This window comes from Oryx dammah, unplaced genomic scaffold, assembly GCF_014754425.2.
Source record: "Oryx dammah isolate SB20612 unplaced genomic scaffold, SCBI_Odam_1.1 HiC_scaffold_19, whole genome shotgun sequence".
NCBI lineage: Eukaryota > Metazoa > Chordata > Mammalia > Artiodactyla > Bovidae > Oryx > Oryx dammah.
The window spans coordinates 41247561-41266827 of NW_024070203.1; the positions used below are offsets into that span (position 1 = coordinate 41247561).

Here is a 19267-nt window from a genome sequence, read left to right on the forward strand (position 1 = left end):
ACACACAGAGCCCAGTTTCTTAGTGTTCAGTAAAGCTCTGAAATGTAGAATGACTAATTATTAGATGATAGAAGCAGGCCACTCAGGGAGGGCTTGCATCAGCCAAACAAATAAAAATAAATGCTATTTCCCGAAAATTGAAATCTATGCACAGCTTGCATGGGGATATCTAACAGCTTTCGGGACCTTCTCCCAGGAGGTTTTTCCCTAAGCATGCATTTGTCTAAAGAAATGAGGCTGCGGTCAGCTCTGTGTGGCCAGTATGGTGATTCGATGTGACGCACAGTGAGACCGTGCATATTCTTTTAGACTGCCTTCGTTATTATAATCAGGCAGAGTCAAATCGGTTTGTTGGTGATGAGGCCAGAAAAGAACTTTGGTTTTGGAACGGCGACTCTACTGCAGATAGCCACAAGGCACCTGCCACGACGGATTTCAGCTGGCAGGACACCAGCGACCAACATTTCCATGGTGCAAAGCAAGGGTCAGCTTCCTATGCGCTGCTGCTGGCTCTTGCTGAATCAACAGCAGCGCAGCATCATTTTAGCTTGTGGTGTGAAATGGTAGCTGACATATGCAGCAGAGCTGGGCACCCACCCGGTCCAGTAGGGGTGCGGGAGGGAGAAATACAAAAGCACCGTAATTGCGGGCTGGCCACTGCGATGGGGCAGGCATCGAACGGTCCGAATAACATGGTCAAATCCCATTGGCTGACGTGCTCTGGGGGAAGCGTGGCAGCTTGCGGCCACCACAGGATCACAAATGACAATCGGGCAAGCGTATCTTAGGAGGAAGTTAATCACAATAATGGAGCCCAAAGTGTGGCTTAGCGGTTGGATCGCAAATGACAAATCTGTTTTACCTTCCAGTACCAGTTATGTGCGTGAGATGAGGCTGGCTCTGGGTCTGAGCGGTCATGCGATCATCATCAGAGGACACAAGTCATGAACATTATTATCCTCAGAGGAGAGGGGGGCTTCCATGGCTCCGCGTCACAAGGTACAGACACAAAAGCCATAGCCTTGCTACCGGCCCCAGGAAGAACACGGGCAGGGCTATACATTGAGAAGAATGACAACTGCACAATTAAAAAAAAAATTGCAGCCTCGACTTGTAGTTGTCATAGTTGAGCAGACACCAGCCAGTGCCACTGACAGACCAGCTGGGCCTTGGGAGGCTGTCCATGCCGCACCAGGAGGTAGAGTAAATTATCCTACACGCCAGAGCAACATCTGTTTCTGTGCTAGTGCCGAACAAACAAGGCAATTGAAAACATACCAAGGGATAACCAAGCAACAGATGAACATGACCCTCATTTTTTCCCCCTTCTCACACTCGAGGTGCTAAACTTCATTGTGCAAGCACTCCACGAAAGAGGGGCCAGGTTGGTTTGAGAAGGTGTTGTCAGAGAGAGTTTACATATTGCCAAAATGGAAAGAAAAACCTGATAGTATTGTTATTCTTAGAATCTTCCTTCCCCCCTTCTATCTTCATTTCTTTTATACCAAAGCTAGCACTCAGTTCTCAATTCGCTCTAGAATTAAAAAAAAAAAAAACAACTTTCCATACACTTATAAATATTCAGTCTTTAAACCTAATTTGCTATACTTAGTTCACATGCCTTCAAGCATTTGTCTTCCAATTTCCACTGAATAAATGCGTACTAATGAGAACTAGAGCAAGCTGCTGAGGCAAAGCTGGGTGACTTGGGTCTGGCCTGCCACCAGCTTGTGATAGGCGGGCAAATTGAGTTAAAATGAAAAGTCTTGTCAGCTGAAATTCAACATGGTAGCCAAACAGCAAGCTGTCAATCATTCCAGCCAAAACAAGGGACTGCAGGTAATAAAAGGTCATCGTGATCATTAGTGCACTTGGCTTTCATAGGCAAGTTAATTTTAATTAAATGTGATCTCTATCTGTAAATGTTTTATAAAACTTATTGTGCATAATGGGTTGTTAATTTATACTTACATTTAGCAGGTAATAGGACCCTCTGCTTACTAAACGCACTGTAGAGAAATGGCTATCAAGAATGCAAATATTTGGAGGATCATTTATACCAGCCGCTGCAAGGTGCCAACAATTGCAATTGTGAATACAATAAGGCTGCTGATGTTTTATGAAGAACTGAATTTTACTGACCAGTATCCCCAGGAAATTAGACTGCAGAATTCCCACAATGAACTTATAATTCTGAGCCTGCCCTGTCTCCTTCCCACTTGACTAGGAGAGATTTGTTTCTATTTGTAGGATATAAAAATATTCTGATTAAGTATCTTTTCTAAGCAAAAAGCTGAGGAGTATGTTGAGCTAAGAAGCATCACAATGTGACTGGGAAAGAAAATGGTAAAGAAAAGGAAATGCAGGTAGAAAAAGATATATACACTTTCTCTTCTGCCCTCAGATCTCAATTCTGGCTGTAATAATTGACAGATGATTCTCATTTGCAGATTTAAAGCGCTGAAGCCGCTTATGACAATCAATAATGCATGTTACAATGCAAACACAAACAAGCACATCCAAGTTTCTGCCTCACACTTAGGCCATGTCTGGATGTGTGGAATGAATGTACTGTGACATGGCCAGGCTGTTAATTTGGGTCATCTTAATGATTGGTGCAGACTGTCACACCATCTGATTAGCCATGGTGATCGGTGGATAGCAATGATGGCTGGAGTGAAATAACAGCCAGCCTCTGCTGAAATGGGCTGGGATGGTCTTTAAAAAGAAGGTAGACAGGAAAGGGGATGGGGGGCTCTGCAGATAGCGCTCTAGAAGACTGAGAAATGGAGTGAGGCTACAGATGTACGTGCCAGTTTTTATGTAACTGCCTTCAAGACAGGTGAGAAGCTATTGAATAAACAAGACACTATCATCATCAGATAATCTGAAGCCAAATAACTACTTTTTGGCTCAACAATTGTATATTTTAAGTAAAGTTAAAAATAAATCTGAATCAGTACGCATGCCTACTTTCACTCTGCACTGCAGACACAGCTTTGGTTCACTGCTAAAACACAGAAATGTAAATTCATCATTCATAGAGTCAATAAATAGACTATCGAGGTCCTTCTCTGCTCAGGACACTGGGCCACTGCCGTTGGTGGAAAAGAGAACAGAGATTATGGATGTTCCCCAGGGTCCTACCGAAGATACTGTCAAATTTCTGACTGGATAACTCCAATGATGGTATTCCGAAAGTCCATTTAGTTAGCAAGTTATTTTCCGTATTGGCTGAAATTTTCCTCCCTTTAGGAAACACAAAGGCAAAAAATTTTGAATCTCTCTTATATATAACAGCCCTTTAAAAATATTTAAAGATTTGTTTATGTTAAAGATTTGACATGTTGATGATCATGTCATTTTTAAATTGTATGTCAGAGATGATAACAGCCTTTAATCTTTAAGTCAATTAGTCAACGTGCCTCTTAAATTGCGGCAGAGCTGGGTGTGCTATTTCAGCTGGGAAAGTAGACAGGAATTACTGCCCTAGAAACCACACTTCTATTAATATTTTGTTGGATGCATACGAACAACAGGTTTTTGAAGTAATATCACCATGGACTTGTGTTAAGTTTTCTGATGTCCCAGAAGTATCGACTCTGATGGCTTGCTTACAATCACCTGAGGTGGTTAAAAAAAAAAAACTCTATCTCAGGCCAATGGCGTCAGAACCACTGCATTAGGAAAACCTTTACATTCATGGTTTTGAACCTTAGTTGCACATTTGAGTCCCCTTGAGAGCTTGTAAAGCCATCAGCCTGCACTCTCAGGCCATTGAAATCAGAACCTTTCAGGGTGGGACCAGGTGTGAGTACTTTTTTCAGCTCCGCAGATGATTCCAAAAGCAGAAGCACATGGGATCTTAGTTCCCCAACCAGGGATCAAACCCACACCCCTGTCTTCAAAGCATGGAGTGTTAACCACTAGACCCCCAGGAAAGTTCCTGAGAACTATGACTCTGAACCTGAACCCTCCTCTGCCGGGCCACTCATCTCTTTCCTTATCCTATTCTTACGCAGTTGATGTTTGGACCTACGTACAATAATCTGCATTCTCTTTATATTTCCCTTTCAATCCTTTCAACACCTGTTTCCACCATTCATTATATTATCTAGCCCTCTTTGCTTTGCGCTGAGTTGAAAACCTGATAAACATCTAAACCAGTGTTTTTCACTTTTTAACCACTGTCTCCTTATGTTACTTACAAAATTACCATCACTTATTTCTGGTGTACACCTTGTGGGAGATGCCTCTCTCCCCTCCACCAGTTGGAAATTTCTAACATGAAGTAGAATTTGTACCTCCTGTATAGCCCCACTGGAAGAGAGGATTTTGTTAAACTTTACTATTGCTGTTTAAATTATAGACACTATTAATTCTTAAAATACACAATTTTTTAAAATAATGAATGAGCTTTTTCAAAATAACACCCACAGTTATGACAAACATAATACATCACTGCTGCTGCTGAGTCGCTTCAGTCGTGTCCGACTCTGTGCGACCCCATAGACAGCAGCCCACCAGGCTCCCCAGTCCCTGGGATTCTCCAGGCAAGAACATTGGAGTGGGTTGCCATTTCCTTCTCCAATGCATGAAAGTAAAAAGTGAAAGTGAAGTCACTCGCTTTCGTGTCCGACCCTCAGAGACCCCATGGACTGCAGCCTTCCAGGTTCCTCCGTCCTTGGGATTTTCCAGGCAAGAGTACTGGAGTGGGGAGCCGTTGCCTTCTCGATGTTAATAGTGGGGCAAACTGTGTGTGTGTGAGGTATATGGGTATTGTCTTTGTAACTATTCTGCAAATGTAAAACTATTCTAAAATAAAAAAAAATATTTTTATTAGGAAAAAACCACAAAATTATAATGTGAACCTCTAACCCCAACCTTACCCTCAAACCCAACTGCATTTGAGAATTCATGATATATATCCCTGTGAAATGGTCAAGGTCTTGGTACATTTCTAGAGCATTTTTCCCTGAGTTGACAATGTTTATGGATTGGCGTTGAAATTAGGTAGACCTGACATCAATTTCAGGCTCTGCCACTATCTAGTTGTATGATTTAGATTGGTTAACTAATCTTTCTGCACCTTGTTACCCAACAATTAATGAAGATAATATACCTGAGGATTAGATAAGTTATACTTGAGTTTACTTACATGTATATAAGTAAGTTAATACTTGATGATGAAGTAATCTAATAAGTCTGCTACATAATAAAATAATAATTATTAATATTGTCATTCATACTGCCTCATTCTGAAATTAAGAATATAGTTAACTCTATCACCTTCTAGCTCACATTTTCTGGTCTCATCTACGTGCACATCACAGCTGGCTTTGATGAATCAAGATGCAAAGAATTCCTCTCCCCTCTTTGTTTGGACAAATTAAAAAAAAAAACAACAACTCCTCTGAGGACTTCCCTGGTAGTCCAGTGGTCAAGAATCTGTCTTGCAAGGTAGAGGACATGGGTTCAATCCCTGGTTGGGGAACTAAGATCCCATAGGCAAGTAACCCATGCACCACAACTACTGCACACGAGTGCCACAAGGAACAATCTTGCATGACACAGCTAAGACCCTGTGCAGCAAATAACTAAATAAATTAAAATATTTTTTAAAAATTCCCTTCTCTTTGCATGTTCTACTAATATAAAAATTTTCCTTCCTGGTTTAAAAATAAATTAGCGTTCCTTTCATCCTTGTGATCCTCTTTCTTACAATAATAAAAATTCAAGATATCTATCTTTAAAGAAATTATACTTAGAATACATAAAACTCTTTTCTTAAGGAGATGAGATGCACATACACTCAGTCCATGAAGTGCATTGTAAATATTTAATTCTGTAAATCTTGCCTTTCAGTTTATAGTTCATACCCTTCTGATAGAGATACCCATGATACAGTTATGACTAGATGCAGAGGTCATCTGTTCTGGGACTGTTCATATTAAAGAAATTGCTTTAATCTGCATTAAACTGTCATCTGGAAAAAGAAAAAAAATGGACCCGATTTTCTAGAAGATTCATTTCTAGTAATGAGCAACACTGGCCTCTGCTGGTACCTGAGGCTGTGATGAACAAAGTCTACCTTCTAGATCGCTGAAGGTGCTGCCTGTACTCAGGTGGATCTCCAGGCATTTGGGGTTGGTGGTGGTCCATTCATTGATGATAAGTGAATGATGAGGTCTCTACTCTAGTGATGGACTTTAGTGGCCCCAGTTATGGCTCTGGAACTTGCCGTTTCTTCTGCTCAAATAAATTTAAACTTGCCTGCTCTAATGTTGTTATTGTTCAGTTGCTAAGTCATTTCCAACTCTTTGGGATCCCATAGACTATAGACTACCATGCTCCTCTGTCCATGCTGTTTTCCAGGCAAGAATAATGGAGTGGGTTGCCATTTCCTCCTCCAGGGGATCTTCCCTACCCAGGTATCAAACCCACATTTCCTGCATTGGAAGGCGGATTCTTTACCACTGAGTCACCTGGAAAGCCCCATCAGCTCTAATAGCACAATTTTAAAATAATCTTTTCTTTGAATAGTGAGAAGTTGAGAGTAAAAAGAGAGCTGACGAATTTCAACTAAATTGTACTGGATACAAACACATTTTCCTTAAAGTTTATTTGCTTTATTTCTTGAATTTATGGGAAATGCAACCCTGATCTTCATATGAACCATAAATCTTCTACCCAGAAAATACTGTAGATCCATGTGAAAGCAACTACCCAGAACTTGATGTAAATTTTGTGCATTTGAAGGAAGGGTGTTAGCCTCTCAGTCAGGTCTGATTCTTTGTGACCCCATGGACTATAGCCGCCAGGCTCCTCTGTCCATGGGATTCTCCAGGCAAGAATACTGGAGTGGGTAGCCATTCCCATTTCCAGGTGACGTTCCCAACCCAGGGATCAAACCCAAGTCTCCTGCATTGCAGGCAAATTCTTAACCATCTAAGCTACCAGGGAAGCCCCATTTGTGCATTTGGTCCCCAGTAATTCTGAAAAAGCAAAATATAATAATGTTCATATTTTAATAATGCTGGGGTTATTTTCCTTCTCCAAGCAAATATAAAATTACTTTGATAATGTATGCTAAAAACAGCATGACTGAATAAGCTAGCCAACTGTCACTACAAGGCAAGCTTCCTGCTATTGCCTCTGATGGGCCTTATCCTAACCAGGGGGAACAATCTCTCAAACACTTGGACCAGTCTTTTTAATGTCAACTGGTGGTCAACACTGATCAAGACCTGTAGGGCCTCTACTCTCAGAAGTTCCCATCAAAGAACCTGGAACATATTTTTAAAATATGAAAAAAATGTAGACTAATGTGGGCCAAAATAATTGTTACATTGTCAAAAGAGTGAAACAACAAACATCTTTGTCCAAAGGGACCTGGAATAGAGTGTAAAGAAAGCTACAGGAAGAAAGGTCAATACAGAAAAAGAAAAAAAAAAAAAACAGAATAATTCGCTGATGAGGAATTTAACTTTGGGAATTAAAATTTATTCACATGATGACAGTCATCTTATCAAAACTGGGAAAGGAGAATCCACTGTCATCAAATGCTCATTGTTACTGGCATACAAACCTGATGTTTAAAAGCAACTTAGTTACTTCTGACTTCAAACATATCTGAAAGGGTGACCACACATATCTCATGAATCAGTGACTCTTTCATAAAACATGGACATTTCACATGAAGTAATCTGTAGTTGTAACCTGCTCTTTTCCCTCCTTCACGCCCTCCTTTTCTTCCTTCATTTTTTTTTTCTTCCCCAAGTATGTTTAAATCGTGACTTTCCAGGGAAAATCACTTACTAAGTTTTGGAGAATCATACACTGTAAGCTGTATATGACATCCTAATCTCTGCCTAAAAAAGACACCATTTTAGGGAAAAGTAAGTATGTTTTACACAGAAGCTGCCTGTTTGAAATACTTACTTTTTCAATCCCAAATACCTTTCTTGTTAAGATACTACTGCAGTGTTTGGAAAGCATTAGCACACCAACAGATGCTCAGAATCAAATGACTTAATAGGCATAAACTTTTTTTTTTTTTTCAAATAATTGCAAAGCTTTGGTTTAGCCTTTTACATACCTTACATAGTTAATTACCTAGGCCTTAATGTTTACATGCAATGAGAGCATCTACAGCTATAAACTACATAATTTATAATTGATGTAAATGGGTGTTATTATGTCAATTAGGCAGCTGTGTCCTCCACCTCTTGGTAAACAGCTTTGAGTGATAAACTGAGTTTGCAGAGAGGTACCTTCTTTTCTTCATAACAGATAAAAATAAATTACCAAGGTAGACCAGGCTGTCCAATTGTTCTCTGGTGAGGTAGATGGAAAATCCGGGCCCTTTCTTTTGACCTGTTGACTGCAGCAAATGGTCAATTTCGTCACGCAGCACGGCCATAGCTTTCGGGTGCCGTAGAAGGTAATACATTGCCCAGAACATGGTTGGAACAGTGTTTGTCACAGAGGCCCAGAGCAAGCCTAAATGATGTGCTGGGAGAAAATAAGTGAAAAGGAAGATTAATAGCGTTTATTACACTGATTAGATTTGCAGTGTGCTAATTAAAAGATGTTAGGACACAGACCCAGCCAAGGATCAGTGCATGCTAATGAGGACCAATAGGCTTCTGAAGTCTAATTTTCTGCTTAATGAGAATAGTTTAAAATGTAATGTGTATGTGGTGGGGGAGGGGAGGAGGGAGAAGAGATAAGGGGAGTAAATGCAGCTTAGTTATACTCTTTCTCATTATCACCATTAAGTATCTTGCATTACCATCTCAGCAAAAAAAAAAAAAAAAAATCAATTATCACAAAGGGTTGTTTCAGAGTAAAACATTTTATCATTAGCCAATTAGAAAGAGCATAAAAATTCTCAAGGTCGCCATTTTGTCTTTTTATTTCAAAGGTCTATTGTAAATTATTTTATTTTAGACAAGTTATCATTCAGAAGTTTCTTACCTCCTATTTCAGTGTCCTTGGGCGTATAGTATTTCTCCAGGATATCATTCCTTCTTTGAACAACTTCAGATAGTCCTTGTAACTTAGCTAAGCTTTCCATTGTCAAGTCTTTTATAAGTTTAGTTCGAACAGACTTGATGTTTCCCAGAAGCTCAATGGGTATGCCTGATGCTAAACGTGTGAATTTTTCATCAAATTTTAAAAAATCATCTTTTAACTCAGTAATAAATGTTTTCTTATCATCAGCAAGAACATTTCCATATATGGTTGTAAATGTCATTTCGAATATTACTGAGTTGCAGAATGGCAACAAATATTCCGTGCTCCAGCTTGTGGTTTTTAAAAGTTGGGGTTCAAAAACTTGTTTCAGATTCTGCATTGTGCTTTCCATCAGTATGTCCAAATGCTTCCCTTGTAAAAATTGATAGGTACTATGAATCTCGTCGATGAGGTCCGAATCTGTTATCATCTTTTTGATAGAAAATACTCTCTTTAAGAATTTATTAGTAAATATTTGAAAGCTTAATTTTTGATTTTTTGCCACTGACGTGTAGTGGAAAGGATCCAGGATAAATGTTATGTACTTTCCTAAAAGAAATAAATGAGAATATGAATTCATGTGGCCATAAAACAAAAGAAAACAAGATATCTGAAATTTGAGAATATCCTACTCAAAATTAGAAAGACCTTAATAACTCATATCTCAAAAGATGCAAAGTACAATAAAAATCTATTTGATTCAAAATTCCACTACATGTTTCCTTTTAAAATGGAAGATGGTGGGAAAAGCCTAGAAGTTTGAAGTTAAATATTCTGAAATTCTTAATAACTTTCAAAAAGATAGCTTATTCTTCAGATTTTTATTTTAATGAACTACCAAGATATTTAAGTTATCTTTTAAATAGTCTCAACATTCATTACTTAAACATTTCTCATATTTTTTCTCAATAATAGAATCAGAAAACAAACAATTCAAATTGGTCAAGTATATTATCTTAGCTTTGATTGAATACAATTATTTTAACTCAAATGAAGATTTGGTGCAAAGCAAGTACTTACAAATGAACATCTAATTCAACACTAACAAGTCACAAATACCAATGTTTTCTTTTTTATAGATGAGAGTATAGTAGGTCAGGGAGATTCACTAACATGGCTAAAGTATCATACTGATTTGTGATCAAAAAGAAGATTCCAAAACTAGAACCCATCCATTCAAGCTTTCATGAATTTACTTGACCTTTATTGACACCCAGGTACTTGGTTGAATCTCTTTCCTCTTAAGATAGAGATGTAAAGGAACCACTTCATCATTATGGACAGTAAGAGAGCAGAGGCGGGGACACAAGGAAGAGCAGCAGGAAGTGGAATCTGCTTCTGTCTGCCTGGCGTGATCAACAAGCGTTCTCTGAGGTGACATTTGGCATTTTCCATATATTGGTCCAAAGTTAAGGTGCTGGCTCCGAGATGGGACCTACAAGTCTTTCAAGTGGTTCTTATAAGAAGGCATACTAAGGAAACTGGCCGTCTGATGCAAAAGAGCTGCCTCATTCGAAAAGACCCTGAGGCTGAGAAAGATTGAGGGCAGGAGGAAAAGAGGGTGACAGAGGATAAGATGGTTGGATGGCATCATCAACTCAACGGCTATGAGTCTGAGCAAACTCCGGGAGACAGAAGGACAGGGAAGCCCGGCGTGCTGCAGTCCATGGGGTCGCAAAGCGCTGGACATGACTAAGTGACTGCAGTGCGAGACCACCGGCACCACTAAGGCACAGACTCACGCCTCGGTCTAGCTCTCAAAACTGGCAGGGACCCTGGAGCTTCCTGGGTGCACCCTGCCCCCGCCACCACCCGGGGCTCCCAGTGAAAGAAAGGCAGGAGAAGCTAAAGGCCAGGATTGTGTTGCCATTTTTTAGTGGCAGAACCTAGACAGGAAAACAGTCTACACACTGTGCTTTTCCTGGCACTCTTCCTTCTCACTCAGAGGTTGCTTCAAGACTCCTGCTAATGAGAAGTCATATGCATTCAATACTCAATATTAGCTTTAATAAGCCTTCCTTTCCAAGAACACACATGAAATGTAGTTGATCCTACAAACTGTAATGCTTATGTTACTGTCTTCTAGAAAACGATAAATAATTAGACATGAAACTCTGTCAGGTCATCTATGCTCAGCTCTTCACGTCATCATTTCCGTGTTTGTATGTGTGTGTGTGTGAACCTTTCTTAGATAAACAACTCACTTATTATTTCTCATAACTCAAACAGCCTCACAGAAATTAAATTCAATTTGGGACAAGTTTTATGACAAAGTTTTGAATAATTTTCACCTAATCCTAGAAATAGGATAATTTTTTTTTTTTGCTTTTCAGTCTTAAGGCATAATTTAAGGTTTTAGTGTACATAAATATACATGTGCTACAACTTTTCCCCTAAAAATAAATTATACGACTTGAATTGCATTCACTTTATTTCCCCTTGATTTAGTTAATAAAGGTGGGCCAATTCAGGAATGAGGGTAAAACTCGAGTGACTACTCATTTTGATCAGATCCCAAAGTTATATCTACAAAATAAACTGGATTCCCAACCCCCCACGAGAGCAAAACTGACTCAACTGGATTTGGGCATATTTTATGACACCTGCTTTACCATAGCAGCTTAATTAAATAAAATTACCAGCATCTGCCTGACAAATAATTGAAAAAAAAAGAGTCAATTCTCTCTTATGTTGCAAAAGATATAATTTTAGGCAAGGCTGTGTATTTTCACAGGTGGTGATTCATACTTTTCTCTTTTCACTAAATGAAAGGATTTTGCTACATATCTTTACAGAGTTATTTTAAATTCATCACTAAAATTCAGAGAATGCATAAAAGGCTCAGTTTGTAAAACATAATTTTAGAGAATAGTTGGAATTTTTTGTTACCAATTGTCTGTATTCATCAAAATCTAAGCGGAAAGACAAAACTGTATTCAGTCATGGCAGTAAAAGCCACTAGTCACTGACTTATTGAAGTAGAAGCTTCATGTACTTCAGAGATTTTTATCTATAATTCATCACGAATACACATGTATTCCCTCTCTCTCCCTTTCTCTATCTCACCTTGAGGGTGAGGAAATGGGAAGAAATTATGAGGTTAATATCAAATACAAACAGTAAAAGCTAAATGTGGAAAACTGTGTCTGATTAGCAACCAAGTATTAATTGATTTTTAATAACTGCTTATTTTTTAATAGGCAGTTGTCACATAGGTTCTTTTTTAAAAAATTACTGATCAGTTTAATGCAATTTATTTGTAGATAAAATTCTCACTCTTTCCAAGGCTCTTTACACTCCAGGATCTGTATTTTTTTCTCAGATCTTATTTTGATTTTCTTCAATATCAAGGCATTATGCTTTACTGACTCTCTTATCCAAATAAGATGTGGACTGCTGAGTAAGACATTTTGATTCTCTGGATTTTAATTTTCAAGTGGGTTTGGAAGTACTAATAACACTGGAGATGCTAGCTGGCTTTCCAACTTTTAATCTTCAGTATAAACAATTTAAGCTAAGTTTTCCAAAATTAATATTAATTTAAACCATCTGTCCACCATCTGCTAATGTGAGATGCAAAGCCAGAGTTTCTTTGTAATCTTTAATCAGACAGTTAGGAAAACACATATACATTCATAAAATGAATTAAAATTTCTTAACAAAGGAAATTTGAAAAGTTATTCTGAAGGCCATGGATTCTTGGAGCAAAATTAACTTTTGTTCCAGTGTGCCTTTATGTAAGTGAATGCCGAGTGTTAATAGGCAACTCATCTAGTTCACAAAGATCACAAGATAGAAACAATATCTTTTGCCATGTTTTCAAAAGAGAAAGGAAAGCTATCAGCAGTTGATGTGAAATATTGATTTAAAGAATTTCAAAGAATAAATGTCAAAATGAGGCTCACTTCTGCAAAATAATATATATGTATGTGTGTATATATATATATATATAAAAAATCATCCTCTGAGCAGTAAATTTGAAATGGGGCCACATTTTTTAATATATTCTTTACCAAACATTTCATTGTCCTCCTTTTTTAGGAACTGGCTCAACATAAACATATTAACTCCATCATTCCTGAATAACCTGACATGATCTGTTACTAACCTAAGAGCCGTTTCACTTCCTGCAAAATTACTTAGGTGAAGCAACATAATGATAAGTATGTCACTAAATGTTAAAAAAAAAAAAAAGGCCATTCACTCTGATGTCTTCTACACAAGAAGTTTGACATCTGGATCATTATAACTTGCATTTTGATGTTTTCATCTCAGATATTTGGTGCTGTACAGGAAGACCTCCAAGGGAATTCAGAACAACCATTTGACTATTTGGAATAGAAATGTCTAGTCAATAAATAAGAGATAGACTACAATTTAATAGAAATTTTCCATTACTATCACCTTTTAATCTCCACATATACCTGGCTCTCCATTTTAAAATCTCCAGCTGAAAATATTCGTTGGAAGAGTGGACTATGAGCCAAAATTTATTTGGTAAGGATGACCACATTATCCTCCCGCTCTTATTAGGGAGATTTCGCTAGCTGTTGACAATGATGTACAGTGGTGCTTCGCTGCGGTGACATCTAGGGAAAACGATTCCGCTGCACCACCACACAAAACCAATTAGAGAACTATTTTCTGCGACAGGTCACGAATTTACGTGGTTTCCCATGAAAAGATGTACCTTTTAATTTCTTTATTAAGATGACATTCGTGTCCCTTGAGACTTTTGGGGATGACAATCATTCGCTCATCATGAGAGAACATATACTCAGGGAAATCACATCATGGGACAAAGGTGGGAGACACTGTTTCCCGTTTAACATTTTCCAAACGAGCTATTTTGCCAACTGATCATTAGAAGCACACACAGGAAAAGGATTTCTTGACAGGGATTTATTCAAACTCTAGGAAGAAGCCAAAGGGAAGTAGTAGTATGTATTCAACTCTGGTTGTCTATTGTGGAGTTTAAAAACATAACCATGGTCAATAGATATTAGAAATTAAGATGAAGATATCAAGTGTCAGCAGAAATTTGTTATTTTCTGAAAAGTGAATAAAATTATTCCAATCTGCCTTAAAGTTTCTGCTTAATCCTCTGAAGTTATTTTTGTAGAATGTATTAGAAAGGAAAACTGAAAATGTCAATAATTTGTTGTGTCTACTCATTAGAATATAAGGTTTACTTTTTAAAGTTAAAAGTCACTTTTTAAAATTTAATTTTTGTTTTATATTGGAGTATAGTTAATTTACAATGTTGTGTTAGCTTCAGGTGTGCATTTAAGAGATTCAGTTATACATATATTCATTCTTTTTCAGACTGGGTTCCCTGTGCTATACAGAAGATCCCTGTGGATTATCTATTTTATATATAGTAGTGTGTATATGTAAATCCCAAACTCCTAATTTATCCTTCCCCAAGAATTATTTTTTTAAGTGAAGAATATAGTTTTGTATTATGAAGCCAAGTCGTGTCCAGCTCTTTGTAATCCCATGGACTGTAGCCTGGCAGACTCCTCTGTCCATGGACTTTTCCAGGCAAGAAGACTGGAGTGAATTGTATTATTCCCTTCTCCAGGGGATCTTCCAGACCCAGGGATTGAACCTGGGTCTCTTGCATTGCAGGCTGGTTCTTTACTGTCTGAGCCACCAAGGGAGCCCTATATATAGAGGTATGTATGTGTTAATCCCAAACTCCTAATTTATCCCACCCAAGAATTACTTTTTCTAAGGGAAGAAATGTAATATGAAATGAATAGTTCACTTAGGCTAGAAGCCCCAACTATGGCCTTTATTTGTGTTATAGTATTTCATCAGCTCTAAGGCATTGAGAATTTCCTCATTAAATATTTATTGTGAATCAATCATTTCTGAGCTGTGAACTAAATGTGGGCAAGAGAGGAGTTAGATAATAATGAAGGGAAATAGATAATGTGAGTTAACAATAAAGTCACAATTTATTAAATGCTATGACAGAAGAGATACTAAGAGTGATTTGAGAAGAGGCATCAGACATAACATGGGGAGGTGGCAAGGATCACTGTAAAACACCAGCGCATTTGACAGGTATGTGGGGATCTGAGTGAGATCATACCTGTTGTCTTCAATTTTCTTGGGAAAGAAACTGAAAGTTATCAGAGCCCAGTGATAGAGAGCTGGAACAGAGCTCCCATCTGCACACTCAACCAGAAGTAGGAGGGCAGAGGAGTGTAGACAATCTAGTATTAGAGATCAGCCTCCCAGACATACACAGGAGACAAAAGCAAAAAAAGGTATGGCTAGCCCAGGTGATAAGCCGATGTGGAAGACTGTGAGCAAACATGCTACCATAAATTTCTTCGCTCTTTCTACATGTGCTCCTTTGCAACTCTGCCACTCTGCCTGGGAAGAAGTGGAAGTCTCTTTTCTTAGCCTTGAATCTGGGTTGGCCTGAGATCTGCTCACACTAACAGAATGTGGTGGAAGCAAGGTTCTATGACATCTGAGCCCAGGCCTCGAGAAGCCTTGCAGCTTTCCACTAATCCTCTTGAAATATCAGCTGCCACATAAGGACATTATCTTGAGGATGAAACATCACGAGGACAAGGAGGTCCTAACTGGCATGTGATGAGGTCATCTTGGGACATTTAGCCCCAGTCAAATGGCTCAAGCCACACAAGTGACCTGGGCAAGACCAGTTGTTGTTTCAAGGCATTACATCTGGGGGAGGTTTGTTATGCACCCAGAGATGTCTAACACAGCGGGAGAGCTTGGGCCTTAAAGGAAGATGATTTGAGAACATTCCAGCTTCTCCCAACAGCACCATGATGTTGGACTATGTAGCGATCCTGCTGTGTATATTTTTTCTTGTTTTGTAAACATCTTCTTGAAGTTAGAATCATAAAAAATATTTTTAAGTTAAAAATATTTTCTGGGCTTCCCTGGTGGTACAGTGGTTAAAACTCCCTGCTTCCAGTGCAAGAGGCATGGGTTCAGTCTCTGGTCAGGGAAGTTCTGCAGGCCACATGGCGTGCCGCCCCCCTGCCCCCAAAATGTGGGCTTCCCTGGTGGCTCAGTGGTAAAGAATCTGCCTGCCAATGCAGGAGACGCAGGTTTGATCCCTGGTCTAGGAAGACCCCACCTGCTGCAGGACAGCTAAGTCCGTGCACCACAACTACTGAGCCTGTGCTCTTGAGCCCAGGAGCCACTACTACTGAATCCGCATGGCCTAGAGCCTGTGATCCTCAACAAGAGAAGCCTACGCAATGAGAAGCCCGCACACTGCAATTAGAGAGCAGTCCCCACTCGCCACAGCTAGGGAAAAGCCCATGCAGCAACGAAGACCCAGCACAGCCAAATAAGTAAATAATCTTAAAAGGTGCATCCTGATCTGTGGGTGCTTGGGGCTCAGGGGAAAGGGACGAGAAGTGAATAGGGGATATGCGGGGGATTTTTCAGGCCGATGAAACTACTCTTGTGACACCATAATGACGGATACATGACATGATGCATTTTGGAACAGGACCCACAAAGGAACAGGATAAACCCAAGGAACTGGACAACACAAGGAGTGGGCTGCAGAGCAAACCACAGGCTTGATGATGTATCCACATTGGCACATCAGGTACCACAAGTGTGCCACACTAGCATAAGATGTTCATAACAGGGGGCATTATGACCAGGGATAAGAGGGCATATATGGGAACTGTCTGTATTGTCTGATCGATTTTCTCTAAACCTAACACTGCTCCATAAAACCAAGTCTGTCAATGGATTCTGGCTTTTAAAAACACAATGCTTAAAGGCAAGCTAAACCAAACCCAATAACATGTGACAACAGGAGAGTGGTATTCCCCAGGCACTCTCATGATAATTCTATAATTTGTTTTTTAATGTTAGGATTACTACACTCGAAAGCAACAGTTTTCTTTTGTATTGCTCTACAAGTAAAGTAGTATACAAATAATCCAATTTTGCCTAGAGAAAAATATAACAACATTAAAGAAAAGGTGAGAAATTGTAAGTAAGGAACTTAAAAGAAATGTCATTTACCTCCAAGGAGAAGAGTGAAAATGTCACCATACTGCTTTTGAAGAGTAGTCATGAAACCCAGAGGATCTTTTTGTAATTTCAGGGCTTGTCCAAAGTAAGGAAGCCAGCCTTTTATCAATGGAGGCTCACCACGTCTCCTATAGGGGAAAAAAAAGAAAGAAAATAAAAGAAAAAATTAAATCATTCTTATTTTAACACCTGTGGGTCATTTATCCAGTCTAGAAGTAGACTGGAAGAACTTCACAGTTTTTTTTTTTTTCCAATTCTTTTATTCAGTAAATGCTAAGTCACTTCAGTCATGTCTGATGCTTTTCGACCCTAGGGACTGGAGCCCTCCAGGCTCCTCTGTCCATGGGATTCTCCAGGTAAGACCACTGGAGTGGCTTGCCATTTCTTCCTCCTGGGGATCTTCCCAATCCATGGATAGAACCTGTCTCTTATGTCTCCTGCATTGGCAGGCGGGTTCTTTACCACTAGTGCCCCTTGGGAAGCCCTTTATTCAGTGATTCTTATATAATCTTAGACATGTATTTATTAAGCCCCTTCATGTGTGTGGCTCTGGGGCAGACAGTTCAATTTACAGTTTTTGGTGAGCAACATTTGTGAGAAATTGTGTCTTGTGAGACTCAATTGGCTGAAATGACAGACACATTCAGTAAACATTTTGTGTGTGAGCGCTCCTGCTGTGCTTCTGGGGGTTAGATGTTAGGTAGTTAGTTGCCAAAGTAAAGTTCTTTGTTATCAGATGTCAATTAGACTGGAATTAAATAATTAGAAGAGGGGCAATTATTAATCTTGAAAAATCTTTTGTGTTGTTGAAAACAATAAAAACCTCAATATTATCCTATGAAAGGTTTTTTTTATATTCTTTTATGAAAATTTTTATTCAAACTATAAACAAATAGGAATATTTATTAAATTTTACTAGATTTTTTAAATATATGAAGTATGTTCAATGAATCATTGAAATATTGTGAATTAAAAACCAAGTTTCTTCTTTTCTGACCCATAATCCTAGCAAAACTGGACTTCAAAATTTCTTCTCAGTCATTTATTTGGTGAACTCAATCTGATTTAAAGTTAAAAAAAAAAATCCAAAGCCATTTTATCCTACAAGGGATTAAAACAAATATTCAAGAGAACTCTGATGATTCCCCATCCCATCTGTGAAGATGACTTATACTACACGCAATACAACCCATTTTGATTAATCACAAGATATTACAAGCTCAGAAGACCAAGATTATGATCATACTCAGCACGGAATTTTGTGTAGCTAGATTAACCCTATCAAAAGCTTTTGTTTTCCCACAACCCAATATGGTAGAATTAAACTTGAAAAATTTATCTTTATAGTAATTTACAAAATACAAGCTGTTGTTTAAACACATACACTTAGAATAGGAGGACAGGGAACACAACATAGAAACGTGTGTCTTAGGGGCTTCTCTGGGGGTCCAGTGGTTAAGAATCTGCCTTGCAGTACAGGGGACGCAGTTGAGGAACTAAGATTCCACATGACATAGAGCAACTAAGCTTGCTTGCTGCCACTACTGATCACGGTGCTCTGGAGCTCACGCACCACAGTGAAAGATCCCACAAGACACAACAGAGATCCCAGGTGCCACAACTAAGACCCTATGCAGCCCAATAAATAAGTAAATAAACAAATAAATAAAAAATAAAAAAAAACCCACCACCCCCTCCCAAAAAAGAAACGTGTATCTTACTCTTCACCTCACTGCCTGTTATTTTCTTGAATGCAACTCAGCAATGGAGACTTGCTTTTTTGAGAAATATAAAAGCGTATCAAGAAAATAATGTTCAACAGTTAATTTTAAGTCCAAAGATTAATCAATAAGAAGACATTGCACATATGATTGGAAAGTAGGCCCCCAAGTTAGAAACTACCAAAGCTATTCATCAATGACTCTTTTGAAATTTGCAACTGATTTAGTTCACAGAACTTCCTGTCAAAATATTAACTCTCTTCCTCGGTCTACTTTTACTCTGTTACGTTTAATGTTGCTTGAATGCTGCACTGTGACAAAGATTTTGAAAGGCTTTTTGTCATATCATAATTGAATGTAACTGATTTCATCCTCTGTGCTTGTCATCTGGTCAAAAGTCGTACATTCTTCACAGGGTTTCCGAGAGGGTAAAGGATGGAGCTCAGAAATCCAGAGGAATGAACTGAAAATTCAAAAGCAGG

At 38.7% G+C, this 19267-nt stretch overlaps 1 protein-coding gene across 1 annotated transcript in view; it reads right to left on the reverse strand.

Annotated features, from left to right (window-relative positions):
* LOC120878621 (cytochrome P450 7B1) overlaps window positions 1-19267 on the reverse strand; it is a 174770-nt gene that overhangs the window by 15272 nt on the left and 140231 nt on the right. The window contains exons 2-4 of the mRNA XM_040261299.1: window positions 17056-17192; window positions 8980-9567; window positions 8308-8514 (exon numbers count right to left, since the gene is read on the reverse strand). Of these exons, the coding sequence (XP_040117233.1) occupies window positions 8308-8514; window positions 8980-9567; window positions 17056-17192 (932 nt within the window). The remainder of the gene's footprint in view (window positions 1-8307; window positions 8515-8979; window positions 9568-17055; window positions 17193-19267) is intronic.